The sequence below is a fragment of the Schistocerca gregaria genome, chromosome 4 (genome assembly GCF_023897955.1).
Source record: "Schistocerca gregaria isolate iqSchGreg1 chromosome 4, iqSchGreg1.2, whole genome shotgun sequence".
NCBI classification, from domain to species: domain Eukaryota; kingdom Metazoa; phylum Arthropoda; class Insecta; order Orthoptera; family Acrididae; genus Schistocerca; species Schistocerca gregaria.
In genome coordinates, this window is record NC_064923.1 from 522123325 (window position 1) to 522141949 (window position 18625).

General features: G+C 37.9%; 1 protein-coding gene across 1 annotated transcript in view; it reads left to right on the forward strand.

Annotated features, from left to right (window-relative positions):
* The window catches only part of LOC126268030 (integrin alpha-4-like), a 568589-nt gene that overhangs the window by 328557 nt on the left and 221407 nt on the right, over positions 1-18625 (forward strand). Inside the window, exon 14 of the mRNA XM_049973452.1 lies at positions 14951-15062. Within this exon, the coding sequence (XP_049829409.1) occupies positions 14951-15062 (112 nt within the window). The remainder of the gene's footprint in view (positions 1-14950; positions 15063-18625) is intronic.

Here is an 18625-nt window from a genome sequence, read left to right on the forward strand (position 1 = left end):
TGACAAGTTTGTGCAGTATGTGATGTCCTGCAGCAACAGTAAATCTTATAGACACCAGCCCTTCTTAAACCACATCATCTTTCACTGAGCTTAAGATAGCTCTGAGTTTTTTTGTTGGACAGAACTTGCATTTAAATTTACATTTCTCGTACTAAATCCTTCTATTTCCCTATTTTCAAAGAAACACCGTGGATGTTTGGCAAAATGACAATTCCTCTTTGTTCCAGCTCTCACATTTTCTGACCCATGCCAACAATAAGGTACAGTGAATCTCCTATCAGAATATCACTTCTCTAAAAATATGGTACAGAGGTGGTGTAGCTCATCAGATAAGCTGTCTGAATCTAATATTGCTAGAGCTCTGTGTGCCAATGTCCATAGTATGTCACTATGTTGTGCAAGATGGTGACAGCTGATGGGCTAGAAGTATAAGTCTCTTCTCCATACCAACATGTCCAGGAACTGTAGTTTGCTATTCTCCTTGATCTTCATTGTTAACTTGACATTCAAATGTAGAAAATTTAGGTGTTGCAAAAATGAACCCAGTGATGCAGTGCCACCAGGCCAGGTGACGAAGATGTCATCCACATATCTCTAAATGCATATAGATTTTAACTCCCCTGGATGGAGTCTCTCCTCAAAATCTTGCGTAAAAAGATTGGCCAGAATGGGTGACAAGAGATTACCCATTGCAAAACTGTCAGTCTGTCCAAAATATTGGTCACTGAATAAAATGTAATTTGAGGGTAGCATATGTTAATGAAATCAACAAGTTCCCCTTCCAGCTTCTTGCCAGTGAGCAATAGGGATTCCTGCAGCAGCCTGGACTGCATTGCCAATGTCACATTAAATGAAAGCAGAAGTCTTGAGTAGGGCAGGGAAAAGACGGGGATAGCAGGGTATAAATGTGGGGGGAGAAGAGCACTGTTTGGAGGAGCATGCAGCGACTAGATGGAGGCATTACAGGACTGCCATGTGTAGTTCTAGGACACTGTGAGGCAGGGAGGTGGAGCGGATTGGGAAAGGAGAGATATATGGAAGGGGAAAGACAGAAGGATCTGTTGGAGGAGAGTGGCTCACAATGAGAATGAGGTGACATGAATAGGGAGGAGGTGATAGGACAGAAGGGCAGAAACTTTTGGGTGGAGGATGTGGTGACAAGATGTTATTGTAGGTTGAGGCTGGGAATGTTTTTTTAAGAATAACTCCCACCTATGCAGTTCAGGATAGCTGGTGGTGGAAAGGAGGATCCAGATGGTCAAGATTGTTCAAGTATGTTATGTTCATATGCATATTGTGCCTATAAAAAGCTGTGCAATGATTGCAGTAGAGGGGATATATGACATGGCTGCTTTCAGAAGTGGCCAACCCCTCGAGGAATATGATAAGACTGTGTGAGTATTGGAATAGGAAATTCTGAGAGGGCAGTTCATTAACCTATGTCTTACATATGGATATGTTCCCTTTGAAAAGGGGTGGGATTGAGAGTGACATAGGATGGACTAGGATGTTGTGAAGGTTAAGTGGGGGAATGACATACTGCTTTAGGAGTAATGGGAAGAGTCTTGGGTAATATTTTCCTCATTTCTGGACATGATAGGTAATCAAACCCTGACAAAGGAAGTGGTTCAATTGTTCCTATCTGGTGTGGTACTGGTTGATGACGAAAGCACTCCTTGGGAAATGGGAGGATTGGGTGTGTGTGGGGAAATTGCACAGGAAATCTGTTTGTGGACTAGGTTTGAGGTAGTGCCTGTCTGTGAAGGCTTTGGAGAGACCAGCACACTGGCAGGGGAGTTCTTGTCACTGCAGATAAGCGATCCCCAGGTGGACAGGCTGTATGGGAGGGATTCTTTGGTGTGGATGGGTTGGCAACTATTGAAATGCAGATACTTTTGGTGGTTGGTGGGTTTAATGCAGACAGAGTTGTGGATGGAGCTATCAGAGAGGAAGTAGTCAACATGGAGGAAGGTAGCGCGCTATGTTGAGAAGTACCACATGAAGTCGATGGGAGAGAAGGTGTTGAGGTTGTGAAAGAATGAGGATAGGTTGCCGTGACTCTAAGTCCAGACTATAAAGATATCATCAATGAATCTGAATCAGATCAGGAGTTCAGGATTTTTGGGGGCTACACAAGTTGCCTATAAACAAGTTGGCATAGGAGGGTCCTCATGGGTGCCCAAGTATACATTGTGCAGTTGTCCATGTACATTACTTTCAAAGAAGAAGTAGTTGTGTTAGGATAAAATTAGTAAGATGTTTGAGGAATGGGGTAGTGGGTTTGTAGCCTAAAGAACATTGAGAGACATACTGTTCAATAACAGCAAGACCATGGACATGAGGGGCATCTGTGTATAAGGAAGTGGCATCAAAAGTGATGAGTAGGAATCTAGGAACTAAAGGGGTGGGTGGGGTTGGTGGAGACTTGTTGAAGGAAGTGGCTGATATCTTTGATGTGGGAGGCTATCTTCAGGCAATTTGTTGCAGATGTTGTTTAATGAGGCCTGAAATTTATTCAGTGGGGACACAATAACCAGCTACAATGGCGCACCCAGTGTTTTTGGTTTTGTGGATTTTGGGGAGCATGTTAAATTTGGCTGTGCAGGGTGTCACAGTGGTAAGGAGGGAATGAATTTAAGGGAGAGGTTCTGGTAAGGGCTGAAGGCTCTAAGCAGAGAATGGAAGTTACTTTGGGCTTCTGGGATGGGATCACTCTGACGAAGTTCGTAGACAGAGGAGTGAGATAATTGACAGAAGCCTCCTGCCTGGTGGTCACTATGATTTTGTACTGAATGTGGTGGAACCTTTGCCTGATGATAAGGTCAGGATTTGTTTTGATGCAGTCTATGGCTGTCGTTTCTCCTGTTGAGAAGTTGGTGTTTTAAGGAAGAGAGCTAAGAAAGGATGGTGAGGTCAAGTTGGAGGTAAGGAATTTCTGGAAGGTGACATGAGGTTAGGTAGGCTGGAGGGGGAGGATCACATTTGGATGGTGATATGAAATGGGATAGGCAGGGTCCAATGTTGGGATAAGGTTGGCTTTTGTTAGAGGAAATGGTGACAAAGAAGTGTATCCATTGCACAGATTGGGAGAGGGAGAGTATGTTTATGACACGTCAAAAATGGTTAAATTTGGTGTAGGGCTGAACATGAGGCCTTTGGATGAAACTGAAACTTCTGTGTGGCTTAGGATTTTGTTGAAAAGGTTAATAACAATGTTTCAGGAATGTTTCAACTCTGGGTTTAGTTAGGTGTTGGTAGGAACTGGTGGGGGATATGGCAAATTAAAAAGGTCAGGTAGGCAAGGCTATAAGGGGTTGATGAGGAGGAACTCTGAAAATACAATATGGGATGGACAGTGTAGCCCTCACACGGCCAGGTGCTGGTAGGATGTCAGAAAGTTGGATAACATGCATATGGTGTCTGAAATGTTCCTCCAGGTACTGGAGAGCAAGAGATTCATTTTAAGAGATTTTATGTAAGCAGTAAAGATAGCATAGTAGCAGCATCCAGCAGAAGGTGCAGAGGTGTGCCTGGGATGCCTGTCCCATGGAGAGATGCCACAGCATGCAGCTGAACATAACATGCTCATTTTTAATGGCTGCTTCACAGCTCAGCCCACCTGGATTCTTTCCTCCAGCACCAACTTTTTAGAACTGCACAAATGGGAGTTATCCTTACACATTTTGAAATAGTAATGAAATTTATTGTCCTTTATTCTGGTGTAAGCTACACAAAAACTTTTTTTCCTTCAAGAAATTTGTATTCCATCTTACTAGCTTTTTGCAGTGCTGTGTAGATGTAAACCTGATTGGAAATGCTACATAACAATATTGAAGAGTACGAAGTAAAAACAAGAAGGTTGACTGTGAGGCAAAGAAACTGTACAACTGACAGTTTATATTCTACTCTAGGAATAAATATAAATCCATGTGGGGAGTTAAAAAAAATCTGTCAAAGTCACCACATAGTAAAATGTTGTGGTACCTTGAGCTGTGGAGTCTAGTTCTGAAATTGTAAAGACCTGTTCAGAACACTGGAGATTTTAACTGATCCATGTGAATACATTTACCAGTCAGTTGTACACATCAAAAATAACATTGATAATTACTGCACTGACAGCTCTGTCCATGACCATGCAACAAGAGATAGATTCAACTTACATTTACCAAGAAAAAATAAACAAAAATTCTACCAAGAAATCAAACTGTACTGTAAATTACCATAAGAGATTAAAGAAATTGCAAAAATACACGTATTTAAAAAGGTAGGTAAAACGTATCTGTTATACAATACATTTTATACATTGAAGGATTACTTAGCTAAAACAGAGTAGGGGTTTGATAAAAAATATTATACAAATAAATAATAATAATAATGATTATAAAATATCCAACATTTCACATAACACCTTCACTTTGTTTTTTCCTTCTTTTTTTTTTCCTTTCTAGAAATACTTACCCCCAAGCTATGCATAGCACAATACTAACAGCTCTTCCTCTTCCTGAGCTCAACATCTCATTCATTATGGAGGATGGTGACTCAGTTTTTCAGGATAGCAAATGGAAAGTTACGGTGCAGAAAATGGCCCTGAGATCACCAGTGTGTGTGTGTGTGTGTGTGTGTGTGTGTGTGGTGAGTGAATGAAACAATGTGTGTATAGTGTGTGCAGCGTCTGATAGTGAGATATGAATGAACAATGTGGCATTACATTATTTAATAAGATATTTGTAAAAAAAAAAGTATTTGTCTCTAACTAGAAGTCTGTAAATTTATGTGTATAAGAATTAGTTTCTTTTAAATTGATCTAAATTTGTAAATATGTAAATAAAATAGAAAGAAACTTCCACATGGGAAAAATATATTAAAAACAAAGATTCCAAGACTTACCAAGCGGGAAAGCGCCGGCAGACGGGCACAATGAACAAAACACACAAACACACACACAGAATTACTAGCTTCCGCAACCGATGGTTGCTTCTTCAGGAAGGAGAGGGAAAGACGAAAGGATGTGGGTTTTAAGGAAAAGGGTAAGGTGTCATTCCAATCCCGGGAGCGGAAAGACTTCCCTTAGGGGGAAAAAAGGACAGGTGTACACTCGCGCGCGCGCACACACACACACACACACACACACACACACACATACATCCGCACATACACAAACACAAGCAACCATCGGTTGCGAAAGCTAGTAATTCTGTGTGTGTGTTTGTGTGTTTTGTTCATTGTGCCTGTCTGCCGGCGCTTTCCCGCTTGGTAAGTCTTGGAATCTTTGTTTTTAATATAAATTTGTAAATACTTTGACCTGTCCTATATCCTTGTAAAATGAGATCTACAGATGAATAAAGCTACTACTACTACTGGTACTACTACTACCACCACCACCACCGCCACCACCACCGCTATTTCTTCTACAATGACCATGAGGTATTCTTTGATTTTTCTAGTCAAAAGCACAAAGCCAATAAGACCAGATCATTACTAACTTTCCTAACAAAAATACATTTATCTGTATTCCTTTGAAATGAAACATCTTCAAGATTTTACAAAATGTTTGACTCCAACAATGGGACACCTGCTTCAAACTGTACAATGATTTTTTATGCTTGCATTACCATTTGTTCTAATCTAGCATTGTGCCTTGTGGGACTCAAATATAAATTTCTCCATTTAATTTTCCATATAAAGACATGGTTTTTACATCAAATTGCAACATTTCAAATTCTTTTTTGGCTGAAATCATAAGCAAAGTGCGTAGTGAACCATACCTCACTCCTGGCAAGAAAATATCATTGCAGCCTTGAATGACAAGTCGAGCTTTATATCAGGGGCCATATTCAATTTCTGATGTTGGGATTTTGAAAATCCAATTTGAATCTATTATCTATTTGGGTCTTTTTTCACACAGTAACCCAGATTTCAATTGTTTGAAGTACCGCAAGGTCCTTTTCACTTGCTTATTCCCCCCCCCCCCCCGTCTCTCTCTATCTCTCTCTCTCCTCCCCCTCTCTCTCTCCTCCCCCTTTCTCTCTCCTCCCCCTCTCTCTCTCCTCCCCCTCTCTCTCTCCTCCCCCCCCTCTCTCTCTCCTCCCCCCCCTCTCTCTCTGTCTCTCTCTCTCTCTCTCTCTCTCTCTCTCTCTCTCTCTCTCTCTCTCTCTCTCTCTTTTTACTGAAATCAAGACTGTTTATTCAAAAGTGTTCATTCATTTCCACAATGCATACCAATGGAAAGGTCAATATGGATATATAGGCTCTCAGAAACTGCTGGAAATTATAATATGTCATCAAGTGTGCAATAGTGACATCATTGACAGAAGAATGGGGTGTGGCTTGAATCTGGGAAGACTGTAATTAAGGGGTTCCTAACTGACCATGTTGTGCAAAGCATGAATACTTCTTATAGGCATCAAAAACTATAATCAAAAATAACATTTTATCTAGCATGAAGAGGATTTGGTGCCAGGACATGCACGTGTGAGGAATATGACATGCTACCACTGCCTAACAAAGGGAGAAAGTGTTACATATGTTTAAAAACAATGACATCAAGCATTCCACTGTATGTATAAGTTGTTCCACACATTCATGGAAAAAGCACTGCAAGGTGATCTGCACATCCTGTAGCAGTGATAATAAATGAATAGTTTACACCATGTAATGTGTAAGATGTTATGCCTCGGTACTGAAAAATTAATGTTAAGTTCAAAAATCAATTATTTGGATATAAAAGATGATTAAACTATCACTGAAATGATTAATATCCTTCTAAAAGGGAATAAAAATATATACTTCAAATAGTTGTCTCTTGCAGTTTAAATTGAATGATAATGTACATAATAATACCAGAAGGAAAATACTATTCAGTTTTCATATTATGGTTATCTTTAGCACAAAAATGGGCATACAATGCTGCAGCAAAAATTTTGATTGTTTACCCAAAAAAGTTATTTCTTGGCCACAGTTTGTCAGAGGCCAAGAAATGACTGGACCACTCTGTTGCTGTACATGCCACCCAACACAATGTCCTTCATTTCAATGGCTGCTTCACCACCTGTGCCATCTGAATCATTCCCAACAACACCAGCTTTTCTGAACTGCACAGGTGGGAACTCTCACTGCAATATATCTTATGTTCCCATAACCCACCTTGCCTCAGCCTTCGTTAGGCATTGCCCTTACCCATCTACCCCTTCCCTGTTCCCATTCAAGCACTGAACAGGCGTCTATTTCGCCAATGCATCCAGTCTCTTCAATGCCCTCTTTTTCCCCTAACCCCCCTCTCTTTCCCATCCTCCATCTAACCTCTTGACTGCACCTAGCTGCCTCACTCTCCATCTCATCCCTGCACACTTCCAGCAGCACTTAACCATTCCCCACCCCTATCCTGCTATCCATCCTCCTCCACACCCCAGCCTCCTCCTTACCCCCATCCAGTTGCCTCTCCCATAATGCCCTGCTGCTTTCAGTCTGGCTCCAAATGCCAGAGACTGTGGTCATCTGTGTGTGTGTGTGTGTGTGTGTGTGTGTGTGTGTGTGTGTGTGTGTGTGTGTGTGTGTGTGAGAGAGAGAGAGAGAGAGAGAGAGAGAGAGAGAGAGAGAGAGAGAGAGAGAGAGAGAGAGGTCATTTGTTGTGCCTCTCTGCAACTCAGCATCTCCATTATATGGTGAATAGCAACTATCCTTCTCATTATATGATTACTTACCCAGTGGTAGAAAGTATCTGGCAGACAACAAAGTAAAATTTGAAAACTAACCGAAAAAGTTTTTCCTTGACAACTCTTTCTATTCCACAGAAGAATAAGTATTATTGCAGTGAGTAGAACGCAGCAAGTAGGAATTACTAACATTTGTATATTTAGTAGTTTCATGTCCAACACACCTGTCACATTGTTTGTATATCATAATATCATGCAATTACATAAGGGTTAAGTACGTTTGAATTCTTATTCACATCTCCCCACATAATTTCTCTTTTATGTTTTATGTTACTGATGATAGGAGGTAGTATCATGAAAAACTGTGAAGTCTATTACTGAAGCACATCACTCAAAGTGCTGTTCAATGTTGTTCTCTCTTAAACATACAGCTTTGTTCATTATTACATTTTTTTTTCATATGGAGCCATTCTCCCTTTCACTATATTATGCCTTCAGTAATATGATACTAACATGTGATGGAGGGTAAGATGGCGCCTAGTGTAGATCAGGAGTATGTTAGTCCCGTACAAAAGTAAAAAAAAAGCGAGGAAAAGTGTTCGATATGCAACAAATTCTGTGTGTATTATGACAGTACATGTATGCCATGTTATATTATCGCAAAAGTAGACGCCAAAAAAAACCTGGTAACAGGAAAATGTTATTATCAGGCATCTCATGCAGCAAGTACTTCGACTCATTCGTGGGAAATGGTGAACTCTGATACAACATGGCATTGCAACAAACGTGTTGTAAAGGGTATAATGTGCTTAAATTGTAAAACGGTTTTTCATTATTCGTGTGTTAATGTCAATCCTAAAAGGAAACTATGGTTCTGCAATAGCTGTTTCAAAGGAGACTTAGGCCAAAAACCTAATATGAGAAACACCAAAGACGAAGTTATCAGTGCTCTACTGGAAGAGTTTTCAGTTATAAAACATCACGAACACGAACAGTATGAAAAAGAAGCAAAGAGGCTCGGCATTTTACCTCAAGATACTGTAACCTTTGTTAATAACTGTTCTGTTATGTTTGTAGGAAGTGCGGGAAAAACACAAACAGTGGTGTAACCTGTTGCGAGCGCGAAAGAAAACATCAGTCTAAAACTCCCGACCATGTTCCAAAACTTTATATTTTAGGTGATAGCCACAGCCGCGGTATTGTCTCACGCATAAATAAAGCTTCAAATGTGAAATCAACGAGCCTTATAAAGACTGGGGCGCCCCTCTCAGAAATAAGAAAACTAGTTTTTTCTGAATAAATAAAAAATCTGTCTTCGAAAGATTTTGTTGTCCTCTTTGGTGTATCTAATGACATTTATAAAGCCTGCTGCGAATTAAACAAGTGTTTATCTGAACTAAGTCATACAAACGTTATCCTCGTAAATATACCACAAAGGTACGACTTGATGTCCTGGTCGTGTGTAAACAAGGAAATTAGTGCCGTCAATGAACTTTTTCCAGTATATGCAAACAATATAGAAAAGTTTCTGTTGTTAATATTAATACCATTGGACGCTGATTCCACACTACTCACGGGCTGCACTTAAATGGCCTTGGAAAGCAACTTTCTACATTAAAGCTAATGGAAATTATTCAGAGACTGCAATACTTACCAACAACATCAGCAGTGGTACCTGTATCATCATCACAGAAAGTATCTCTAGGAATGACTAATGCAGAATCAGATACAGTAACAGAAAATCCAGCAGAAGTACCTAAAGAAGCAATACTAACAGAAGTAGAATCAACAGCAGCGTCACAAGAACCACGTTCAGTAACAGCAGAAGTAATTCCTCCAGCATTAGAACCAGCTCCTACAGCAGTAACACCATCTCCCTCACCAGCAGTAGCAGCACAAACTTCTCCACCAGCAATAGCAGAAGAAACACCATCAGCAACAACAGAAGCAACTCCTCCAGCAGTAGAACCAGTTCCTATAGCAGCAGCACCATCTCCCACACCAGCAGTAGCAGAACCAACTCCTTTACCAGTAATAGCAGAAACAACTCCTCCACCAGCAGGAACTAAACCAACTTCACCAACAGCAGAAACAGTACCAGCTCCTCCTCCATCACCTTCAAGAGCAGCAGAAAAGAATAGACCAGTCACAGTAAGTGAAGTATCATTTTTGTCTCATGATGAAGTGATACCAAATGATTTGGGAAAACATGTTCCTATAAAACTTGTGGACAGTGAAGTGAAACAAACTTCCATCCGTGTTTCAAACTAACCCAAAAAATTACCAAAGAGAAATGAAGATTTTTTTATGGTTTATCCCAAGGAAGTCCAAACGCCACCTAACATTGATTCCAGGGCTGAAAAAACAATTAAATGTTCTTCATCGCCCCATAATACTGTACTCCTCCCCTCCTGTGACAGTAACTCTATCTTATTTCTGCACTTAAATGTCAGGTCTCTGAAAAATAAAGCTGATGAGCTTGGTATACTATTAAAAAGTAACAAAAGAATGATTTTATGTATAAACGAACATTGGTTAAAGGAAGAGGATATAAAACTGTATGTACCATCAGGTTTCAGATTAGCTATGTACTACTGCAGACCTGGTGAATCCTATGGGGGTTCATCCATATATATTAGCAATGATCTAGACTTAAAGTTTTCTGTTCTTGAAGTTAGTGACATATGCATTGAAGGTGTTTTTGAAGCAGTTGCTTTTGTTATATCTAGTATACAGCTCATAACTGTGTCTTTATATCACACTCCTGAAAGTGATGTAGAACAATTTATAGAACATTTAGAAAAACTTGTGATCAGTATACAAAAATATACTAAATACAAAATTTTAGTCTTTGGGGATCTAAACACAGACATTAGGAAAATGAGTGCCAGAAATGTTAATTTAGTAAACATGTTAAGATCCTATAATCTCTTTTGTGCTAATGAAAGTCCTACAAGGCACTCCTCCTGTCTTGACAATCTAATAACAAATGTATACAAATGTGATTTTGAGCTAGTCTTATTTAATGTTGATTACCTGTCAGATCATAGAGGTATATGGGTGAAACTAATTACTAAAAAACCAAAAGAAGACGAGGAACAAACTCAGTGTGTCAGACTATCTACAGATACAAATATTAGCAAGTATAGAGAAGAACTTAAGTCTATAGATTGGAATACTGTTGATGAAGCCTTCAGCACATTCCTCAAAATCATTTCTGAAATCTTCCATGCATTCTGTCCACTGGCAAAAAAAAAAAAAAAAAAAAAAAAAAACCAAGAAAGTTAGGAAACCTAGCCACTCAACTTTACAGAAGTGGTTTTCACCCCAATTACAAAAACTGAGACTATTGGTAATTACTTGTCATGATAAGGTCAAAAAGGGAGCAGTAGATAAATAAACTTACAAAAACCTGAAAAGAAAATATAGATCTGAAATTAAAATAGCCAAGTGTAAGGCAAATGGTGATTTCATTAAAAAATCACACAATAAATGTAAGGCTGCATGGAAAGTAATAAAAGCAGAGCTAGGTATGGATATAAACTACAAAGACAACACAAATGCTGCTAACATCACTGCTTATGATTTCAATCAAATTTTTGTCAACTCTGCCAATCTTAGCCTTCCAACCCACAGCAACCAGAATTCCAGTTCAACACATACACCTATTTCTCACCCCATATCTGGCAGAAATTTTCAACAAAACATTACAAACATAGTGTCAGCTTGTAAATGGAGAGAAGTAACTGATATAATTAAAGCAACCTCTAAATTAGGATACTCTAGATCTGAAGATGTGTATGGCCTGTCAAACTATGTAATTAAAAAAGTTGTAGATCTCGTATCATATCCTCTTTGCATACTGATAAACTGGATGCTCTCAAGTGGACACTTTCCAGAATGTCTAAAAAAAAAAGCAGTTGTCGTACCATTATACAAAAAGGGTGACAAGCCTTGTATCAATAATTATAGACCAATTTCACTTGTGCCTATTCTCTCAAAAATAATAGAACATTGCATACTGCAGCAAATATGCATACACCTATCAGACAATGATATATTAAATGATTCTCAGTATGGATTTAGGTCAAACTTACCAACAGTCAAAGCAGTTGAAAACCTTATCTCTTTTGTACTAAGCGCATTTCAGTCAGAATTATCTGTTGAAGCCATTCCAATTGACTTGAGTAAGGCTTTCGACTCAGTTAACCACAAATTATTAATAGATAAACTGTGTTGCTATGGAATCAAACACTTGGAACTCTCACTAATTAAATCATACCTCAGCAATAGAAAACAAATAGTAAAGCATAATGACCAACAGTCACAGCCTCTAAGAATAAAACGAGGTGTTCCGCAGGGCTCAGTGCTTGGCCCTCTACTATTTATATTGTTTGTAAATGACTTTCCGAACCCTGTAAATCTATCCTCTATGCTGATGACACAACATTAGCTAATTCTGGAAAGGATATAAACAAATTGAAGGAGGGAAGTGAAGAGTGTCTCAAAATGTCTAATATCTGGTTTAAAGCTAATGACTTATCTATGAACCATGGAAAGACTGTCAAGATAATCTTCAGTTTATCAAACATTAACACGGAGTTATCACCTGTTAAACTACTAGGAATACACATTGACTCAAAATTAACTTGGGACACACATACAAATTATGCATGTCGAAAACTACCACGAGTTATCTACCTACTAGCCAAACTACACACGTGTTACACAAGATTTATTGCTTCAGTCATACTATGCCTTCTTTCATTGGCATGTACAATATGGCATTCTTTTATGGGGTAACTCTCCAGGAGCCAAAAAAATTTTCACTTGGCAGAAGAAAGCAATTAGACGTCTTTACAGAATCACTGACAACAAGACCTCATGTAGACCTTATTTTAGAGACTTAAAAATTCTCACAGTTCCATCTCTTTACATATATTGTTGCCTATTAAACATAAAAGAAAACTTAAACCACTACACTATAAGAAAATCAGTTCATCAACACACTACTCGACAAACAAATATGATTGATATACCCACAACCAGGCTTAAGAAAACCCAATCTAGCTATGAATACATAGGCATAAAATTATTCAACACTTTACCCGTACAGGCTCAATTAGTTTCAATGGATATTTTCAAAACTAAAACCAAAGTGTGGATGAAGAAAAATACTTTCTACAGTATAGAAGAATTTCAGAATAGTTGTAAAGATGATCTAATTTATCGATAAACTAAGGCTTACTGTTATGTATAGTTATGGATGTAGAGGCAGCTAGCTATAAGCTAATAGGGTACAACACTGTCATTTTTTTTCTCCATGTAATATTTTTGTTATATAATGTACAAATAGCTATAATACTTCTGACAACATTGATTGCATGTTAATAGCTGATAAATTATGGCTTACTGTTATGTATAGATCTAGGTGTAGAGGCTGTTGTAAGCTAATAGTTTACAACATTGCTATAATTTTACTATGTAATATTTTGGTATGTAAAACATAATGTACAAATAGCTGTACCTCTTCTGACGACATCGATTGCATGTTAATGCTGAAAGATGGATAAAATAAATAAATAAATGTATCCATTTGCATATATGAATTTAATCTCCATTGCTTATAAATGATGTTCTGTTAAGCATTACACATCCGTAAAAACAGTTTTTTAGTTTTGTATTCCTTGAAGTGATGTGGTAAGTCCAACATTCTTTTATTTGTTCCTCCACAAATTGTAGGAACGCTGTGTTTCAGAAATATTTACCCATAACAAGCACTAGTGCGAATGTTGGTAGTCACAGGGATTTTAAGGACAATGCTTGGCTAAACAGAATGCTCCTGGAAATCAACTTAGCAATTGACCTCTTAATAGAAACTTTCAGATGCTCACCATGCCATGTGTTGCATGGCCATGTCAGAGGTGATGTATTGATCATCCCATTTACCACCACATTTCCTTGTGTAACAGCTAAAGATCTACATTTACATGTTTGACTGAACATTTCATTTAGGGCTGGGGAACACCATTCAAAATGAGATAAAATCTCCATGTTAGTGTAAGGAGCTTTCTCACACAAGCATCCGATTTCATCCGTAAACACGCAACTGAAGTTAAAACAATCCAAACAGTAAGGTATTCTTTATATAGTCTCTCCCCAAAGAACTTTAATAATGTGTGACATTTCAGCGCATTGAATGTCAGCTGCATAAAATCCTACTTACTTTTTATTCACTATCCAGGGAGTTCTGTACTAAACATTACATACAGTTTGATGACTACTCTCAAGATGACAAGCCTTCTTGGCCTTTTTAATGCTCTGACTGCTATTATACTTAAGCTTGTACATTATTTTCTGTATCTTACAAATCTGTCGCTTAACATTCAATCTCAAGGGGAGTGAATCTATTGGAGATATGCAGACTAAAAGTAGAAGACTTTTAGCACTCCTAGAACATCCTTCCCACCTTCAAAACTTTGACCACAGTCTAGTAATGTATCCTATTCATAATGTTACTGCTGCCATTTATAGCGCTCAGCTATTCTAATGCTGCTTGCACTATGGAAAAATAAGCACAACTATTGCACTCTACTGCCACTTTCTTTGATGAAGTAGATCTTCCCAATGCTGAGGATGGTATTTATGATACCTCATTCAGAGTGAGGAATTATTTCAATGAATGTCAAATAAATGAGATGACAAGATTTGCAGGTTGCATGATATTAATTTCAAATGTTGGGAAGACAACAATAACCTACATCAGGGTTGTAAGAGAAAGAGGACAGGATAATTCAAGTTTTTATTGAAACAAATCGAAACCATGATCTCAATGTTGGATAGCAGCAAATATGAATCAATTTTATGTCTAGCAATTATCTTAATTAATGAGCTGAGTGGTGCAAGACTTACTACAATTTGGTAATGAGGTGATGTAATTTTTCATGTACACATCATTAATTGCATTGAACAAAATTGTCAGTGATTATTAATGAGAAGTGAAAAGGATTTCTTTGTTGAATTAGAAGCTACATTTTTTTAACTATAATCAGACAATTTTCTAATGATTAATCATCAGTGCAAACTGCAGAAATAATATCTAACTGCTATTGCACTTTGTGATATATAATTTTACATCTCTGGACATTCTGTTTCATAATGAAATTTGTGGAACATAATGAATGACTTTTGGCTAAACATGCAACTTAAGATGCATAGTTATAATTAACTCTAATCGATTATAAGACATTTGTGACATGTAGAAATGAAATGTGTATTGAATTTTCATGCTGTTTTAGGAAGACAAAGGGAACACCGAATATAGCATCGTAATTGAGGCATCACAGACCTTAAATAATTATGAACAAGCACAAACAACTCTTCTAATAAAAACTAATGGGATGAAGACAGGTAAATACTTTCAGCTATGCTCTCCTGAAATATTATAATCAGTGTAAACATATAAAATTGAGGCAAATCTGAAATTCTGACAATTAGTGTTAAGTTTCTAGAAACAAATGAACATTCTATAGTAATAACTTTTTTGTTGGGAATGTACAGAGAGGAGAAAATATATGTGTAGTTTTCATTGTAAACTTTCCAAGTCACTGCCTGACTTCAGCTTCCTTAGAACCAGAATGTAGCAGGTAAATTCAACGTCAGTTGTTTTGTATGTTTTAGCTATATATCAACCAATTAATTTCTCTGTCTTTCTGTTCTATTTATTTATTTATAGTCAATGTAGGAAAAGATAGATTGCTACTTACTATAAAATGAGACATTAAGTTACAGATGGGCACAATTAAAAGACACTTATACATAAGCTCTGTGCCACAGTCAACACTGCAAAAAGAAATAGAAACACACACAATTCATTCATACAACATGCACACCTCATGCACACATGAAACTTGGGTCAGAACTGCGAATGCTGGTGGTCATGTGTGCATAGGGTGTGCTTGCATGTGTGAGTGGATGGTGTGTATTTCTCCTTCTTTTTCTGGTGAAGGGAGTAGCCAAAAGCTTGTGCGTAATGGTCTTTTAATGTTGCCTGACTCCAACTCACCTTGTCATTTCTATGGTAAGTAGCAATCTCTCCTTTCCTAAATTGGTGATCCTCCTATCTGGAATTTTCATTGTTTTATTTATTTATTGTTATAATTATTAACAAAAAGTTGCTGTTTTTCTTGTTGAAATTTATAGATTAGCACTACACTGAAAGCTATAAATGGTCTTTCTAACAGAGAAAAGTAACAGTAAATACCAAAATTGTATTACAAATTGCCTGTTGGCATATGTTCGGGTTCTTCAGTTGATGTTTGCTTCCATATTTCTTGATTTCTGGAAGTGGCTTGTAGTGAAATAATGTGCTTATGGGATATCATTTCAGTTACATGACTGGATTCATGGTTTCCTGTCAGAGAGGTCGCAATTTGTAGTAATTGATGGAAAGTCATCAAGTAAAACAGAAGTTATTTCTAGCATTCACCAAGATGGTGTTATAGGAACTTTGCTGTTCCTGATCTATATAAATGATTTGGAAGACAATCTGAGGAGCCATCTTAGGTTGTTTGCAGATGACACTGTTATTTATCGACTAGCAAAGTGCGAAAATTGGCAATTGACCATAAACAATTAAAAGTGTGAGGTCATCCAAATGAGTGCTGAAAAGAAACTGTTGAACTCCAGTTACAAGATAAATCAGTCAAATCTAAAGGCCATAAATTCATCTAAATACCTAGGAATTACAATTATGAGCCAATTAAATTAGAAGGATGCATGAAAATATTGTGGGAAAGGCTAACCAAAGACTGCATTTTATTGGCAGGACACTCAGAAAATGTAACAGGTCTCCTAAGGAGACTGCCTACACAATACTTCTCTGTTCTCTTTTAGAATACTGCTGCACTGTGCATGATCCTTACTAGATAGGATTGACAGAGTACATCAAAAAAGTTCTGAGAATGGCAGCATGTTGTGTATTATTGTGAAATAGGGGAGAGAATGTAACTAAATTGATACAGGATTTGGGATGGACATAATTAAAACAAAAACGTTTTTAATTGTGGAGGAATCTTTCCACAAAATTCCAATCACCAAATTTCTCCCCCAAATGCAAAAATATTTTGTTGATTCCAACGACGATGGGGAGAAATGATCACCATGATAAAATAATGGAAATCAGAGCTCATACAGAAAGATATAGGTATTTGTTCTTTCTGCACACTATACGAGATTGGAATAATAGAGAATTGTGAAGGTAGTTCGATGAACCTTGTGTGTGTGTGTGTATGTGTGTGTGTGTGTGTGTGTGTGTGTGTGTGTGTGTGTGTGTGTGTGTGTGTGTGCGCTATCAGATGTAACACAGCAATGTAGTGTTATGTTAATTTATATTTTTATGCACTTTGATTGTTTTGACCATGTGGTCACAATGACTATTGGTATTTTAATAGTAAATTAAGCATGTTTTGCCCTGTCCCATATCAGGTGTACGAGATCATTCTTGGACTAAATAAATAAATAGATCTGTGTCCAGTCTTGCACTGATGCGAAAATGACTTGCACTCAAGGAATTGTGGGTTTCTCTTTGTGAAAATCTGTAATATAAAAGCTCAGCAGTCTAAGACCCCAAAAAATAATACTACACCTAATTACCTGTAGGAAAATATTGATGGATAAGTAGAATATGATTGTCTCAGACTGATATGGTTATCCAGGGAGCTCCTGCTTGTCATGTATGTGTGGAGTTTCAGTATGTGCTAGGACTGGAAGCCAGGGAATAATGATTGGCCACAGTGTTACTGAGATTATCATTATAGCTTCATGGAACTGGATGCCAACCTCTTTTGCACTGAAGCTCCTGGCCCACACTGGGGCACAATACAAACCAACACTGCATAAAAGAGACAGTGCTGAAGTGCATAATGTCCCCATTGAGCTGAGGTTGTAATTGCTCGCATCCCTATTATATTATTTCTTGTTTTCATTTCATACCCTACATCTTCCAAGTGGTATGTATATGTTAATTTATGATTCAGTTTCATTCCCAGGTATTTAGTGATTCTCTCATGTTTTGCGTGGCCCATTACATTTAGTGTTAGTTCTTTGTTTACTTCCCTATTTTCTATGTGCATCACTGTACTTACATTTGGGTTGGTGATTAAATGCCACTCACTATAGTATTTTTCAAGGTTTTCCATACCAGTTTTAAATAATTGATCTAACTTCTCAAAATACTTCACTTGCACTGCTATTGCAAGGTCAGTGGCATTAGGAGACATATTTAATTTAAAACTGGGATATCAGATATGAGGGGATTGATGAGAACTGGTGCAAGTGCTGATCCTTGCATTGTTCCATTTTTCAAAACCTTGTGTTTGCTTACTCTCCCATTTAGTTCTACTACAAATTTCTGTTTTCTTAGCATGTTGTTTAGGGGTTTCCCAGTTTTCTTTTATTTGAAAGACTTCATTAACTTGTAGATAAGACCTTGAATCCAGACTGTGTCACAGGCAGATGTGAGGTCAAACAGACCCACTCTAATCTACAAATTATTTTGAAAACCTCACTCTAGATTGGTTGTGATGGCTAGGACTTGGTCACAGTAGCTTCTATTCTTTCTGAATGTTCCCTGTATTATGGTTGTTGTTGTTGTTGTTGTTGTGGCCTTCAGTCCTGAGACTGGTTTGATGCAGCTCTCCATGCTACTCTATCCTGTGCAGCCTTCTTCATCTCCCAGTACTTACTGCAGCCTACATCCTTTTGAATCTGCTTAGTGTATTCATCTCTTGGTCTCCCTCTACGATTTTTACCCTCCACACTGCCCTCCAATGCTAAATTTGGGATCCCTTGATGCTTCAAAACATGTCCTACCAACCGGTCCCTTCTTTTTGTCAAGTTGTGCCACAAACTCCTCTTCTCTCCAATTCTATTCGATGCCTCCTCATTAGTTATGTGATCTACCCATCTAATTT